The sequence below is a fragment of the Peromyscus maniculatus genome, chromosome 18 (genome assembly GCF_049852395.1).
Source record: "Peromyscus maniculatus bairdii isolate BWxNUB_F1_BW_parent chromosome 18, HU_Pman_BW_mat_3.1, whole genome shotgun sequence".
NCBI lineage: Eukaryota > Metazoa > Chordata > Mammalia > Rodentia > Cricetidae > Peromyscus > Peromyscus maniculatus.
In genome coordinates this window covers 7,412,308-7,428,870 of record NC_134869.1, presented here as the reverse complement: position 1 = coordinate 7,428,870, position 16,563 = coordinate 7,412,308, and the positions used below count along the sequence as shown (strand labels likewise).

The following is a 16,563-nucleotide window of genomic DNA, read 5'->3' as shown; positions in this document are numbered from 1 at the left end:
TTCTGATGAGCTCTTTTAGATCTGGCTATAATTCTCATTCTTACCTATGATGCAATAAGGTAGAAACTCAATTGCTATTGTCACCTTTGGACATAACTACTGGTAAGATCCCCTTCTTAAGAACATATCTATTCTGCACATGGCTATTATACAGAAGATTAAAAGTATGCACTAGCAAGGCTAGGTCAAAGAAAGTTGCTTTGGAAATTTGTTTATTATAAAACTATAAATCCATATGTAGGTATCTACATATATATCACTTAATAACTCACTTAAGGTCTTTCTACTGGGATAGAAACCTAGTCCCCTATGGTGGTATTTTATTTGTGCTGAAGTGAAGTGTGATTTTATTTGTATGTTAATAAAGTTGCCTGGAGATCAGAAGTAAAACCGAGCCATTAAGCAGATGTCAGGCGGTGGTGGCACGTACCCTTAATCCAATCCCATGCAGGCAGAGTCTCTGTGTGGTCAAGGACACAGCCAAGCAGTGGTGACCTGAACCTTTAATCCCAGTACCAACCATAGAGACCTGGAGGTCTGTATAGACAGGCAGTGACAGGGAAGTCATGTGGTTGGGTTTAGAGCCAATGAGAAGGCAGAACAGAAAGACAATAAAAAGATAAGTCACAGAGGAAGAAGGTCTCTCTCATTAGAGAAGAGACAGTGGCCAGGTATTAAGATAAGGCTGTCTTGGCTCTTCACTAGTGCTCTGATATCTTGGACTTTTAACTCTGTATTTGGCTCTGTGTTTTTTATTTACTAAGACCATTTAGAATTTTGTCTACAGTTCCCCTTTTATATAAAATAAGAAAGACAACACATGGTGAGATCCTATTGACATTACCCTTGAGAAAGTATCTTCCCATGGAAAATGAAGACTAGAAATGTGCCCAAGGGGCAGAGCACTTGTCTTGCAAAATAGGGTAAAAGATAAAATGGGGTTGTGGATGGATAGTCAAGTATTATCTGGTGTATGAGTGGCTTCATATTTACTGATAAACACTACAGATATTAACCACCCACAATAAAAACAGAATTTAAATCTGGAATTAGTAGACTAGTTTCTTCTTTTTTTCCCCGAAAGAAGAGGTTCATTATTTGCTTCATCTATAGTATTCACATTCTAAAGGTTACTGCATATGGGAAAAAATCATGTGAAAGACTTGACTACAGTTTGACCTCTGGAGATTGCCTTTTGGCACTCAAGAGTCTATTTGGCAACACAAAGCAGGAAGACAAAAATAAAAATAAAAATAGGGTCATTGGAGTAGCAAATACATAGAGCACCTCCTTCTTAAAGTATGAAACCTTGAGTTCAACACCTCACAGTTAAGAATATTAATTTCTAATTATACATTTAGGAACCAAACCATTGCCATACAGTAGAGCCAGAAGTAATCACCATGTATGTAAACATTTCAGTAACACTATATGATGTATTTGTTTAAATGGAAGAATTTGAATACAAAATTACCATTATTTTAGATTTTGTGCCACCTTTATTGAATAAGTCTCTTTTTTTTCGTAACCCCCCAAAAACTGCCATCAGTAAACTCACACTTGTTCCAGATCCAAGCTGACAACCCTCTTTGTTTGTGAGTCACCATTGTTGAGCAAGTCTCTCTTTCCATTTCCCATCCTATTATCCCCTACTACTTTCTCCAAACCCACATGCCTTGCTTTAGAAATGCAGCAGGCATGGCCTCCATGTTTCCTAGCTACCTTTGCTAGCTAGGTGGCTACTTCATTTTCTCTGGAAGCCAACAAGCCTATTCCAGGCCCAAAGCTGTGAACCCTCTGTTGCAGGAATCCTAAATGTTATTTTAATTTAAAAAAAAAAACAACAGAGCCAGATATTGGGGAAAATGCTGAAAGATCAAAAAGACAAAGAATCAAGTCATAGCCAAGTCTAACCTCGCCAACTCCAGGAATCCTCTGACTGAATGCCTCTGAGTCCTCAGCTAAAAGCTCTCTAGCTGAAAAGCCTCTAGACAAAAGGGGTTCCAGCCAAAAAGCCTTTAGTTCCTGTCTCCTCGAGCCTTATATACCTTTCTCTACCCAGACATCACGTCCTTCCTAGTGTTGGGATTAAAGGCATGTGACTTCCCAGTAATGGGATTAAGGGTGGGTGCCACCACTGCTTGGCTCTGTTTCTCTCCTAGACTGATTCAATCTCATGTAATCCAAGGTGGATATAACTCACAGAGATCCAAATGGGTCTCTGCCTCCCAAGTGCTAGGATTAAAGATGTGTGCCACCACTGCCTGGCCTCTATATTTAATCAAGTGGCTTGTTCTGTCCTCTTATCTTCAAGCAAATTTTATTAGAGTATACAATATATCACAACCTTTTCTGGGTAAGTCACTTCTTCCCTGTTCTGGCCCCACATTTTTTTGCCTGTGGCTGTCACCATACACAGAAGACTAGGTCCAGATCAATGGCTGCAATAGATATAATACTGAAAATTTCAGCATCCCAATTAGAAAGTTCAGAGAAAAACCTTACCAATATAACAAATCAAACAAAAAATAGAATATGAGAATGTAAAGAAAAAGTAGAAAATCTAGAATTAATTATCAAATAATATAAAAAAGAAAAAAAGCCATGCTACAAGACCATATAGTGGTATTTTATTTGTACTGAAATGTGATTTTCATTGTATGTTAATAAATAAAGTTGCCCAGGGGTCAGAGCTATTAGAGCCAGAGCAAGAGCATAGTGGTGGTGGTGGTGCATGCCTTTAATCCCAGCACTTGGTAGAAGAGATAGGTAGATCTCTGTGTGTTCAGGGATACAGCCAGCATTGGAGACATACGCCTTTAAGACCTGGAGGGTGGTACTTGCAGGCAGTGATGAGGCAGTCATGTGTTTGGGTTTACAACCAATGAGAAGGCAGAATAGAAAGTCTATTTAAAGAAAGACACACAGGAAGTAGCTTTTTTTCCAGGAAGCTAGGAACACTGCAGGAGGTAAGATTTTTAGCTCTGAGCTCTGACCTCTTGGCTTTCTCTTTTACATTGGTTCTGTATTTTTTATTTTAATAAGACGATTGGTTATATCTACATCTGGTGCCCAATGTGACAAGAATCCATTAAAAACCTCTTGGGGTTGGCTCCCTAGTTCGAGTGGTCGGCCCTACTCCCTAGCCCTGGCCCAGGTCTGCTTGGCCTCAGGACGGACTAACCTTGAGCTGCTTGCTTAAAGCCGGTGCTACATACAACTCAGGCCTGCCCTGCTGAACAGGGCCCCTGCCTGTAAAGCCAACTCACCTGGTGGGAGCTTAAGGAAGCCAGAGCCAAGCCTTGACTCGACTCAAGAGGGAACACGTGGCTGGATTTAAGCTTTAGCCGGCTACGCTTTCACTTTCTCTCTCTGTCTCTCTGTCTCTGTCTCTCTGTCTCTCTGTCTCTCTCTCTCTCTCTCTCTCTCTCTCTCTCTGTCTCTCTCTCTCTCTCTCTCTTCACACCTAGGACACTAGGTGGCTATTTTGAAATTTCCTCAGATTTCTACTGTTCTACGCAGATTTGGTAAGTAACAACATATCAGATATTTTAAAGGAAACTATTTAAAAGAGAAAATTTTTTCCACATTAAAAAAAATGGGTTTTATGTGTACATTGGAAGAAAATTGAGTTTTGTTTGAAATTTTAGGCAGTCTGACAGTGGAACAACTATATGAGAAGATTAGTACTTGTGGAATTATGCAGTTTATCACTATGCTTATCCTCATTTTACAATTTAAAAAGATAGTCAATTTAAGTGCCAGGATGACAGCTTTAGAAAAACTTGTTAAACCTGTAAAAATTCAGACAGAAGAAATTAACAGTGAAGTTGTTTCATGTTTGGATCATAAGGTTACAGAAAGAAAGCCTGTTTTCACACAGTCACCTTTAATTTATCCTGTAACCGTACAGCAGTTGCCTGATCAAATGACTACACAAAATATTTGGGCTCCAATTGAAATTTTGGATTTAAAAAGGTTTAAGGAGGCAATAGTATCTAATGGCATGTATTCCCCATATGTAAAGCAAATGTTAAACTCTTGGTCAACATATAATAGGATTGTACCACAGGACTGGTAGGAGCTGGTACAAGCTGTTCTTGAACCCAGCCAGAGGCTGCAATTTTTAACTTGGTTTATGGAAGAAGCTAAAAACATAGAAAAACAATGGAGGGATAAAGGAATACAAGTTTGCCAAGATCAGCTTATTGGAGAAGGCCAATATGCAACAGTACAAACACAATGTTTATATGATGTCCAAACCCTAATTTTATGTCGAACAGCAGCCTTGAATGCATGGACAGAGGAACCAGGAAAAAAAACCTGAATCATTTACAAAGGTTATGCAAGGCCCCAAAGAATCTTTCACAGATTTTTTACAAAGACTGGCTTCAGCAGTAAAGAGAATGGTCTCAGATTTAGAAGCTAGTAAGATAATAATTGAATCTTTGTCCTTTGAGAATGCGAATGCGAATGCAGCATGCAAAAGAATAATCAGGCTGTTAAAGGCAAGATCTGCACCTTTGGAAGATTGGATTAGAGACATACTTAATGTTGAGGCTCATGAGCATGATGATATGTGGGTAGGAGAAGCAATTTCAAAAGGTTTGAGGAGTGTTAGATGTTTTGGATGTGGAAAGCAAGGACATTTGAAAAGGGACTGTAAACAGGTCATTCCTAGAAGCAGAAGGTGTGATAAGGGAAAACACTGGACCAATGAATATAGATCAACAAAGGACAGACAGGGTAATCCTTTGCCTCAGTTTTTGGGAAAATCCCGGAGGGGCCTCATGCAGGCCCCCATAGCAAATCCAGTTCAAACCTTTCTTGCAACTGTAGAGGAAACCCCTGCTCAGAGTGATTAAATAACCAAGTGCCTATTGGAATGAATCATGCTGGTCAGGATGATGAAACAGAGAGAATAGAAAATTCAGGAGAAAACAAAGAAAATTTTTTTGGCAAACTTCTATTAAGGAACAGAAACCAAAATTAACGATAAAAATAAATGGTCATATAGAGTACTAACTAATTCTAGAAAAAAGACTTCAATTAGTTGTATATATATGTCTTTGTGTTCGAGTCTCTTATCAGTTTTCTGCAAGAAATCACGGCCTAACATCAACTGAAGTCTCCAGAAAGAAGATGGGGCTCCACAACAACAACAATTCCACGTGGACAATAATAATATCACTAAGCTAACAAACATCATCTACAGATCAACTTTGAACTACAAGGTGCTCAGAGCAATTTTGAGATGACTAGCTGAGATGATCCAGTCTGAAAGACTACTTGAATAAGGACTTGAGATAAACCCTGAACTTTGGCATTATACACAGACTGGATAATGAAGGATATAGTTACCTTTCCTAGAATTTGACAATTAACCTAAATTTTTTCTTTCAGGATAAAGATAACTTCACTGATACCCAGCAGGAAGCAATTTTGAGAATACAATGCCCACATTCCCAAAGAGGTGGTGTGGGGCAGGTGGTTTTTTGGTTCTTTTAATGGGTTTTGGGTCTGGGATAATTTCCACTGTTTAGGGGGGTTGGTTAGAAGTTGTTGTCAAGGCTTAGGAAAAAGGCTAAGCAAAGGAGATTAGATTTAAGGTTCTTGTTTAAAAAAAAAGAAAGAAAAGAAAAGAAAAAGACATTTACTAGTTTTAAGTACTTTACATTATTACCAACTATTAGGATATAAAGAAATGAAAGTTAGTAGTTAGACATTACAATAGAACTTGTAGTCATATTAGATATGTTTTAAAAATTGAACAAATATATTTTAGACAGGTCATCTTCAAACCCTTCAGAGATCTACAGAATATGGCATTTAAAATGTTTTAATAACTTAGAAATTTTTCTTTTTTGAGACATGTCGGCTCCTGGCAGTACCAATCTACTTCAGAGAAAATATGGGCATTGAAGAAACTGCATATGGAGCTAACTTTCACTGTGGCAAAAGTTAGCCACTGGACAATAAAGTATCCTCGAATCAACAGGACAAAATGGACAGACAGGACACGAAACAAAGGACTACTCATTGTTGCCAAAACAAGTGTAGTTATGGCTTTATCAAAAGGCATCTTCTGAGGCCAGGACAATATGGGCACCATCCCTGAAGTGGCCTTCACAATCCGGAAAAGGTACAGTGCCCTTTTCTTCAAAGGCAGCTGAACAGGCAGTGGGCCGATGGCTTCTGTTGTGCAATGGAACAGCAGCTGAAAGATCATGCCTCTCAATAGTAGACTGGCATTTAATAGATGGATGTGGAGAAGAAGGGGATGCTGAGATGAAGCCATATATACACAGCCAAGAAGAATGGTCAGCTGAATTCAAAAACTGTCAACAATTTCCAGAATTTATAATCCTGAATCATGACATGACACTAGTAGAATTCAGGTGTTTCTGGTACATGGACTGCTCTCACCCAATGTGAGGTTGAACTGTTGACCCTGTGTACATCCTACCTCACAAATGAGTCTGTCAGATACACTAAGCCTATAGGCTGAAGATGATGCCCCAACACTGCGGAGAAACCTCAGGTGACTGTCCAGGCAGCTCGCTGTTTCTGTCAACTCACAAATTTTTTGGAAGTTGCTTGAGTGCACTTCCTGTTTTTATTTTTGTTAGCTAATATTATTTCCTTCTTGGGTCTCTGAGGGAGTTGAAGTTTAGTTAGTTATAGTTGAAGATTAATTAGGATAGAAAGTGAATTAGATACATTTTGGACTTACCAAAATAGGATAGATAAGGGAATTATTTTCTCTGATTTGACAAATACAAATGGACTAGACATTGTTTAGGTATTTGTTACTTGTATATATTGTATATAGTTATTGTACTTTTGTATATTGTTTTTTCTTTTGTTAGTTATAACCTTTTGCCTTTTTTTTTCTTTTTATTAAAATAGAAAAGGGGAAATATGGTGGTATTTTATTTATACTGAAATGTGATTTTTATTGTATGTTAATAAATAAAGTTGCCCAGGGGTCAGAGCTATTAGAGCCATAGCAAGAGCGTGGTGGTGGTGGCGCACACCTTTAATCCTAGCACTTGGTAGAATAGATAGGTAGATCTCTGTGTTTTCAGGGATACAGCCAGCATTGGAGACCTTTAAGACCTGGAGGGCGGTACTTACAGGCAGTGATGAGGCAGTCATGTGTTTGGGGTTACAACCAATGAGAAGACAGAACAGAAAGTCTATTTAAAGACAGACACACAGGAAGTAGCTTTTTTTCCAGGAAGCTAGGAGCACTGCAGGAGGTAAGATTGTAGCTCTGAGCTCTGTCCTCTCGGCTTTCTCTTTTACATTGGTTCTGTGTTTTTTATTTTAAAAAGACTATTGGTTACATCTACTACAAGACCAGGCAAGAAATTTGAGATACCATCAAAAGCTCAGATCTTTGAATTCTATTGGGATACATGAGGAAACAGTATTCTCAATCAATAGCATAGACAAGATTAATAGAAAGATCACAGAGGAATTCTTCATCCAAGTAAGGAAATATATACACACACTGATACAAGAATCAAACAAAACCCCAACCAGACAAGATCAGAAAAAGAAAACTCCAAAGCATATGATAGTAGCACCACCAAATATACAGGACTAAGAAAAATATTGAAAGCTTAAGAAAAAAAATATACAAGTCATTTGGAAATGAACATGCCCAGAGCAACAGCTGGATTATCAAATAAAACTCTGAAAAGCAGAAGAGCCTGAAGCAATGAACTTCAAATACTAAAAGGCCATGCATGTCAACCAGGACTCATGGACCCAGTGAATCTGTCTGCCATAGCTGAAGCAGAAACACTTCCATGATACAAGCAGCCTGAAACAGTCATAGCAAATAACAAAGTCTAAACAGACTGCTAAATGTAATACTTCTAACTGAACAGAGGAGTAAGTGTGAGAGGAGACTTTTAGAAAGAAAACAAGCAAAACTAGAATTAAAGGAAATACAAAGGGCATCTAACAACAAAAAACAACAGGAAAATAAAACACTGCAATCTAGGTACAACTTTCAACAACGAATCCAGATATCAATGGCCTCAACACTCCAGTCAAAAGACAAAGGCTACCTAAACAAATTAAGAAACAAAATCCAACTATCTATTTTCTATGAAAAATCCCATCTTAGTTTAAAAGTCAAGCACCATCTTACAATGAATGGATGCAAAATGTATTCTAAGCAAACAGTGTCAGGAAGCAAGCAGGTATCACCATCCTAATATCTGAAAAATCATTTTCAAACTAAAATGATGCAGAAGAGACAAAGATATGTACTTCATACTAATTAAAGTTTCAACAAATACAAAATAGAATACTTACACACACACACAGAGAGAGAGAAAGAGAGAGAGAGAGAGAGAGAGAGAGAGAGAAGGAAAGAGAGAGTCATATCTTCAGCTGCACCCAACTTCACAAGAAACCTAATGGAACAAAAGGCACAGATCAACACAGACCCAATAACATTACGTGATTGCAAACACCGAGTTTTCCAATTGATTGGTCATCCGGCCCAAATACATACATACAATCTCAGAATTAAATGACATCTTCATTCAATTGACCTAACCAATAATTAAATATTCCACCTCAACACCAAAGAATATATATTCCACTCAGCAGCACAAAGAGGCTCCTCTTAAATAGAGCATATGCCTAGAGACAAAGGAAACTTTAAGAAATACAGAAAATTGAAATAATGCCATGTACAGTATGTAACCATTGAGTCATAAAAGTTAAAATTGACAGGAAAATAAACTCCAGTATGCATATAAACAAATAAATAACCTAATGATCCAAGTTAAGAATTTGAAAAAAAAAGAACAAACCAAACCCCCAAACAGTAGATAGTAAGAAATAATAAAAAGTAAATGAATTAAATAGAAACAAAGAAAACTGTACAAAGAATTAATGAATCTAATTGCTATTTTTCTGAGAAGATAAAGATGACCCACTGACCCCTTTATCAAGAAGATTCTCTTGAGTCCCACACCAGAATGTACAAGTAGACACGAAGCAGAGATCAACAGAGTCTAGGGATCCCAGTCCCAGTTGATACATCAACTTTACAACTCCAGCATCTATAGCTCAAGGAACATCACAGAAAAGGCAGGTGGAAAGACTGCAAACATCAGGAAGTCTGCTGTGAAACAAACAGTCTCTCATGGAAATGGCTACATTAACAAGATCTGAACAGAGACAATATCAATAGACATGCTAAGGAAGAAGTGGGGAGGAATCTCTGAGGGTCATGCTCCTGGACAAGGAACTGCAGGAAACTACTGACTGCTGAGATAGGAATAATGAGTCTCTCTCAGACAGGAATGCCTAATTGCTTGACCAATGAAACTGTAGTCAACACTGAAACCATGTAACTACAAACAAGACAACTGAACTCAGTAGGTTGTAGTTATCCATTTGTGCCTCTGTGTGTGAATGTGTGCATTGAAGAGTAATTATAAGGGAAGAAGAGACTATCGATTTGAGACCTGTGGGGACATGGAAGAAGCGGGAGCATAGGGAGAGTGCTGGAGGGAAGAAAGGGAAGTGGGAAAGGGATCCAATTGTACTTTAGTTAAAATCTATAGAAAAGAAAACATTCCTTTAATAACATACACAAAAAAGGAAATCATAACAGAATTGAATATTGTGTCATGTTTACCCATACAAATCATGTTTTCTATGATATGTATAACAAAGTAATTATGTTCACTTACTGCAATGCATTCATTTAATGTGTTTTTTATAATGTGTGTGGGTAGCTAAGAAGACAACTTAGAAGTGAATAGCATGCTTTGCTCTTCAAGAGGACCTGTGTTCTGTTCTCAGAACCTATGTGGTATTTTACAATCACCTGTAACTTCAGTTACAAAGAATACAACACCATCTTCTCTCTCCCACAAGCACCAGACATGAACATGGTGCACATGCCTGGTGTACATGCAGGCAAACACTCACACATGAAATAAACAAATAAAATGAATTACAATACAGTGTAGTGGAACTATTAATGAACTAGACACTATGTCAACATTTTTAGGAAAAAAATGTATGAAGTAAACTAAAATGTGCTGTGAGCTGGGGAGAGGCTGGCATGTCACCCCAGTATGGTAATTTGAAAAATATTTTTACATGCAAGTATGTAATTCTGGTGCAAAACTGAGAAACTTTTTAACAAGGCAGTTTCATACAACTAATTTCTTAAACAATTCAGCTGTCAATAGACACTTGATTTTTAAAACTGCCTAGGAGGAGCTGGAAAGAGGAATGGAAAGGGGGAAAGGATATTAATTGTATCATAATTTAAATGCATTTTAAAAATAAAAACTGCTCTTTGTGGGTGAAGGGTAAGAGGAACACTCATCCACTCACCCAAAGGTAAGGGCAGTACAAACTTATAACCACTATGGAAATCTGTTTGGCCATTATTCAAGAAGCTGGTTATGGATCTACCTCAAGATCCAGCTACCCAAATAATATCTAATTACAGAGAATTGAAAAAATTCTAAATGCAACATTTTTAATCTAAAGAAGGGCTACAGAGAAGAAACTTTAAAAGACTTACGTGTGAAGGTATTTTGTTGTCTCAAGAGGAGTAAGTCATGCTGAATAATCACCATTTTTCTGCAAAGTATGGAAATGGTGGTAGACAATGTTATTATTTTAATATGGATGGAAAACCATTTATCAATATATTAAACATTTAAGATATTTCAAATACAATATAAGATTCCATCAGGTCATCTGGATATACCCTTCAAATTTATTAGTTCTAAAAGGTTTTACAAAGTTTCTCATTTTAGAAGGAAAGAACAGAGTGAAATGGTATAGATTTACTACGATTCAAACCATCTGGATTATCTTGACAGGATGGAAAGTGCCCTAATATAGGAAGGAGTCCTAAGTATTCTTGCTCTGGGAAAGTGTTTCCTTAGGCTCCAGCTTAACTTTCCAAAACTCAGGATTTCCCTACTTTAGTTTAACAGTTTGCTATGAACATTTCACCACCTAAAAACAGGCACGGAAATAGTAAAGCAGTATCTAACTTGCTTCTCAGTCTTGAACTGATTAGAATCCTAAATGAAAGCACTCTGTAATTCATGAATGGACCTATTATCAAATGCTACAGAATTCAGAATTTGATATTACTGAAATAAAGAGTAAGCCCATGGTGAGTGTAAGCCCATGGTAAGAACACTAATGGATTCCAAGACATAGGTTGCTCTATTGCTGGTCTTCTTTTAGCCAAGAAGGGAACAATGATCAGAGTTTTGTCATAATGATCCTGAATCGCCATGCTTATCATCAACCTACATGGAAGACAAAAATCGTTTTTTATAAATGCTATAAGTATACTCATGGGTTGTGATGGGGCTTAAATACTGAATACAGTTAATATAATTTAGATTCACAAAATTGTATTCATTGTCTTCCTTCTGAGGCAGAGTTGTGAAATATCCTGAAATCTTGAGGTAAAGATTCAAGTATCTTGAAAAATGTTCCTTTACACAGAAAAAGCACTTAGTAGGCCAATCGCTTTCTGTCAACTTCCCTGGGAAAGGCGCTAGAGATCTGTCACAAACACAGATTGTGCTACAGAGGATGATATAAAGGAACCCTTGCCTACAGATTACTATGAAAGAAAGAAAGCATCTCTGGCCTCTTTCTGCAAGTGCTTGGATTCATGTGATAATTTAGTATATCCGCAAACCCATCTGATGGCTAAAAAGAGAGACTCCTCCAAAGTATCGTGCCATGATGGTCTTCTAGGATACTGGAATGCTTTGAATAAGTGATAAGGTTCAGATGCCTAGCAACAGCTTTGGAGAAATCTTAAGAGTTTTAGCTGCCAGAGAACACTATGTTATATTAGGAGAAAATTTGAATTTTCAGGCACATAGTTGAATTTTCAACTACCCTTTTCTCATGGCTCCATAACTATTATGATAAAGATACAGATCAGTAGGTACAACCTGATAATCAAGTTTATTTAACACTGGACTAAAAGACAGGTGTAATCACATTAAATCCCCATGAATAAATGCTTCCTAAGTTTTCCTCATGTATGCCATATCTATCTGATATATGTAGGAATTTTTACTTTCTTGGACTGAGGGAGCATGTTAGATTGTTGAGCATTCAGGTAATAAGTTGGATGAAATATTTGGAAGATAAGTATCAAGATTTTCTGTCAAACTACAAATGTTTAGATTCAAAGAAGTAACTCAAAAACTAAAATTCTGTGCCATGCATTGCTTTATTTTTGGAACGACCAGAGCATGCTGGGATCTTGAAAGATAAAGATATTAAGGCTTCCAAAGGAGAGTTTAGCCATGAAGTTGAGTGGTAAAATAAATGCCTCATACATTCAAGTCCCTGAGTGTGATTCTCAGAATCATCACAGATCAGTCTTGAGATTAAGACTCTTGTACACCCGTTGTTATTCTGACCAATCTATCCCTTTGCTTATCTCATGGCAAGTGGAGTTGACTAAAATGCTTCCATTCCAAAAGCATTTAAATAATGAAGTCACGCTTGGTTAAAATACAACATTGGTAAATATTTCATGTCTGAATTTAGTTTCAAATAGCGTTTTAACTTCTGTACTTACGTTTTGCGTTTCCCCATAACGGCATAATAAAGAGCAGTCCATCCAAATGTGTCCTTTAAGTGGTGATCAACACCTTTCTTCAATAAAATTTCAACAATATTTTCACAATCCCATTTAACTGCATACATGAGTGTTGTTCTAGAATGACAGAGGCAATTCGATTACTAAAATGGTGAACTGTATACATTTTACCATGTAAGTATAAAGCCTTTGTGTGTAGAATTGACCATTAACTAAGTAGCCTTAAGCATCCTGAAAGCAGAGTTCAGATTCCTAAAATATGTCCAAGGCTAAAACTAGAAAACTTCTTAGCCCACTATGATACTTTATAGAGTAAAATTTGTATTTTAAATTGTTTATGGTGAATAACTGTTTGGAGAAAAGTGACCAGAAGTACAGAAAGCTTTATATGAAAAAGAATGCCATTTCCTTTCTATTCTATTGTAATATAATTCACTGTTAAATACGGAACTGCAATTTGCATAAAATAATAGTAATAATGTTATCAAATAATTTTAATGTTAAAATGAATGTTTTCAATTGCTGATACTAATATCATGCCATATATGTAAGTTTACAACTACCATTCATATATCATCCTTCTCTGCACACCACCAAAAGTATTTGAAGATTAAAGGTTGTTCACAAGTTTGTGTGATTGCAAACTTGAAAACTTTGGAACTGACACTGTAAATGTAAAATCTAATAAAAATGCTATCAACTCATATAAGATCATATGGCAGTCAAAATAAAAATCAAAAAAACAACCTCTCATTATCAAAGGGAATATGAACCTGACTATCATTCTTTGGCATAACCATTTCATGTAATAGATATTTTTTAGATATGTAACTGATGTTTTATTGACTTTTTCTAATCTATTCCAATAACACATTTGAAATGAATGATTTTTACTATTCTAGACTATTTTCAACACAAGCAGTGTTTTAAAAATGCAAAGTGTAGTACCTTTGATATTTATCACATACGTGAAGATTCGCACCGTTTGTGATTAGGTATGCTGCCATGCGGTGTTTCCTTTCTCGGAGGGCTAGCAGCAGAGGGGTCAACCCATCCTGTAATGATATCAATTAATCATTCACAATACTGCATATTTCACAACTGAACTGAAAATCATGTATGTAGCCCTGTGATCATAATGTTTACCATAGACTTGACCACAGTAGTCTTTTCCTTATTAGCCTAATGCACCTTCTAACGATCCTCAAGATTGCAATATTCTAACCACGGCTACAGTCATCACAAAGTCCTCTAGTCCATTACAGAACTCATGTGACACCCATGGACCTATGGTTCCTGTCACAGAAGTTGTCATAGTACTTTGAAGCCATGGCCCTCTCCCCTCAGAGTTTATCTAAAGAGACACACACCGACACACAGTAGCAAAGGTGTTAGATCCTAAGTTGCATGGATGAGCAAAATTGTCTTTTCTATGTCAAAAATTCTCCTGTATTTCAAAAGACAGTTATGTGGCAGATGTACCATTTCCCAACAGAAAAATTCAATTAAGCATGATGACAAAACTATGGAATTGTCCAGTATTTTAAACCTGATTTCGGAAGTACTGTTTGGCAAATCTTCTGTGGGGCAAACATGAGCGACAGCAGAAGTTGTTTCTCAGGCACAATTCTCCGAGTATTGTAATGATGTGGTATTTGCTGAGGACACAGAGGAAGCTCTGCTTGATTCTCCATTCAGGAAGGGCCAGGGGTAACAATGTCTGCCTCTTGCTCTGAACAGGTCACCAAAGAAATGACCTCAAAATGAGTACAATTTCAAAGAATCTTTTTACATTCTTCGAACTCACAAAGATCCGCCTGCCTCTGCCTCCCGAGTGCTCGAATTAAAGGCGTGTGCCAACACTGCCCAACTCAAAGAATCTTTTATTGCTTACCTTGAAATGTATTCTGTCCTGTTACAAGTTGAAAACTGTTTTAGTGTTTAGAAAATCCAGTACATTTTTAAAATGTTTTTTATTTATATTATTTTTAGACAATTTCCTACATGATATCTGTATTTACGTAGTTTCTACACCCTCACTCCTCCAACTCCCCCTAACTCCCTCTGAAATTCAGGACATGTTTTTTATTACTATCACACACACACATGTGTATTATGTACAACTTACTGGTTCCATGTAATGTGAACAGACTCTCTGTGTGCCTCTTTTTTATGTCTCTGCCTCTCCTTTTCTTTTTCCCTCCCCCTCTGTTTCCCTCTCTTCCTGTATGTGTGTTGGTTTGTGTGTGTGTTCATGTGTGTGTATGTGCATGTGTGTAAATGTGTGTGTTTAAGGATGGCCACTGTGGCTGGATAAACTATTGAGGAGTTTAGAGTGTATCGCTGGAGAAAATTGAAATCTACTCTCAGCAGTTATGGATAATGGGCAACTCTTTATTTACGAGTGTAGTTTTGAAGTTTCCCCTATCAAGTGTTTGCATGTCAACTGGTGTTTTCCTTGTGCAGGTCTTATTTAGGCAACCATATTATTGAGATTTCATAGATGAATTATCCCTTCTGTATCTAGAAGACACTTTTCTGCAACAGTCATCCTGGTCACTGGAACTCAGAGGTTTTTTTTGTTTTGTTTTTTTGTTTGTTTGTTTGATTGTTTGGGCTTTTTTTCTTTAGAACTTTCTTTCTCAGTGTCACCTAAAACTTAAGTGTGGGTGTTGTATTGTAGATGTAGGATTGTGGTAGGCACCCATGCTCCTTTGGTTTTTGCATTTTCACTAGTTGTGGATCTCTGTTATACTCTGTATTTGCTGCATTTTAATCATCATTGCATCTAAGTCCAATTTACTGAGTGACTGTACTGTGCTATAGCTATACAGATCTGTGTAATTGAAGTTTTAGAGATGGGCAAGGCATTGCTTTCTTTCTGATTTATATTTTGCTTAGAAAACAATCTAAGCAGGAATCAAAATAGAGCAATAATTTAAAAGTATTTTAAACATTAGGTGATTCAGAAATGAAGGCACAACTGTAATCCCATCAAGAGAGTGCAGGGTATTGCAGGAGGATCATGACTTCTAGGAAAGTCTGGGCTACATAGTGAAACCCTATCTAAAAAATTAATATTGGAAGTCTATGATGATTTTAGGATTATCAATATCTGTGAGATTAAGAAGATGTATTGTAATTGACAGGAGTGAAAAAGCCTTGCCCAACTCCACAGCTAACAAAAGACACAGTGCCAGGTAGGTAAAAATTCCCTAGGCTTTTTGGGAGTTCCAGAGATTTCCCAAACAATATGAGCTAACAACCCCTGCTCTTGGTTGCCTCCAGTCACTTAAGTGTAAGATCTTGTTACAAAAGACACCAAATCCTTTGGAGGGAAGACTGGCAGGAATAAAGCTGGAACTAACCCAGTGATTCCTACCCAAGTACTAGCTTCCTTAGAATCTGTGGTGCTCTGCAAACTGCCAAAGGAGAAAAGGAATCTTCAGACATCTTAAATTTATATCAAAGCACTAAGAAATAAGGCTAGTAGAATGAAATACCTGTATTGGCAAAGCAGGTGAAATGGGGGAATACAGCTCTGGTTTGTTAGCAAATAAAACACACTTGGAGTTTGGATCGTGGAAGTACCTCCTGCAGGGAACCATTCCATTATAGGGGCTCAAAAGCAAAATGATTGGATTTGTTATAGTCAGGATGAAGCATAGTTTTTAAAATTCTCCTAGAGATTGAGCATGCACTGCGTTCCTGGAGAAAACGGAGGTATGAATGGACTGCGCTGTTCCATAGCCATTTGGTTTGTTTACTAAAATTTTAACCTCTGCTGCATGCGTACTAATGGATGTGTGGAAATCAAGTGCTTGTAGTGCAATGTACCATGCTTCAGTTGCAAATATTCAGTCTGTGATAGCAGTTTGAAGGTTAAGTATCACCCACAGCCTGAAGTGATTTATATCCCAGCA

The 16,563-nt window shown here is 37.2% G+C and overlaps 1 protein-coding gene across 1 annotated transcript in view; it reads right to left on the bottom strand.

Annotated features, from left to right (window-relative positions):
* LOC143269231 (uncharacterized) overlaps positions 1–16,563 on the bottom strand; it is a 68,220-nt gene that overhangs the window by 47,576 nt on the left and 4,081 nt on the right. The window contains exons 4-6 of the mRNA XM_076554291.1: positions 13,589–13,695; positions 12,620–12,757; positions 10,574–10,632 (exon numbers count right to left, since the gene is read on the bottom strand). Coding sequence (XP_076410406.1) covers positions 10,574–10,632; positions 12,620–12,757; positions 13,589–13,695 — 304 coding nt within the window. The remainder of the gene's footprint in view (positions 1–10,573; positions 10,633–12,619; positions 12,758–13,588; positions 13,696–16,563) is intronic.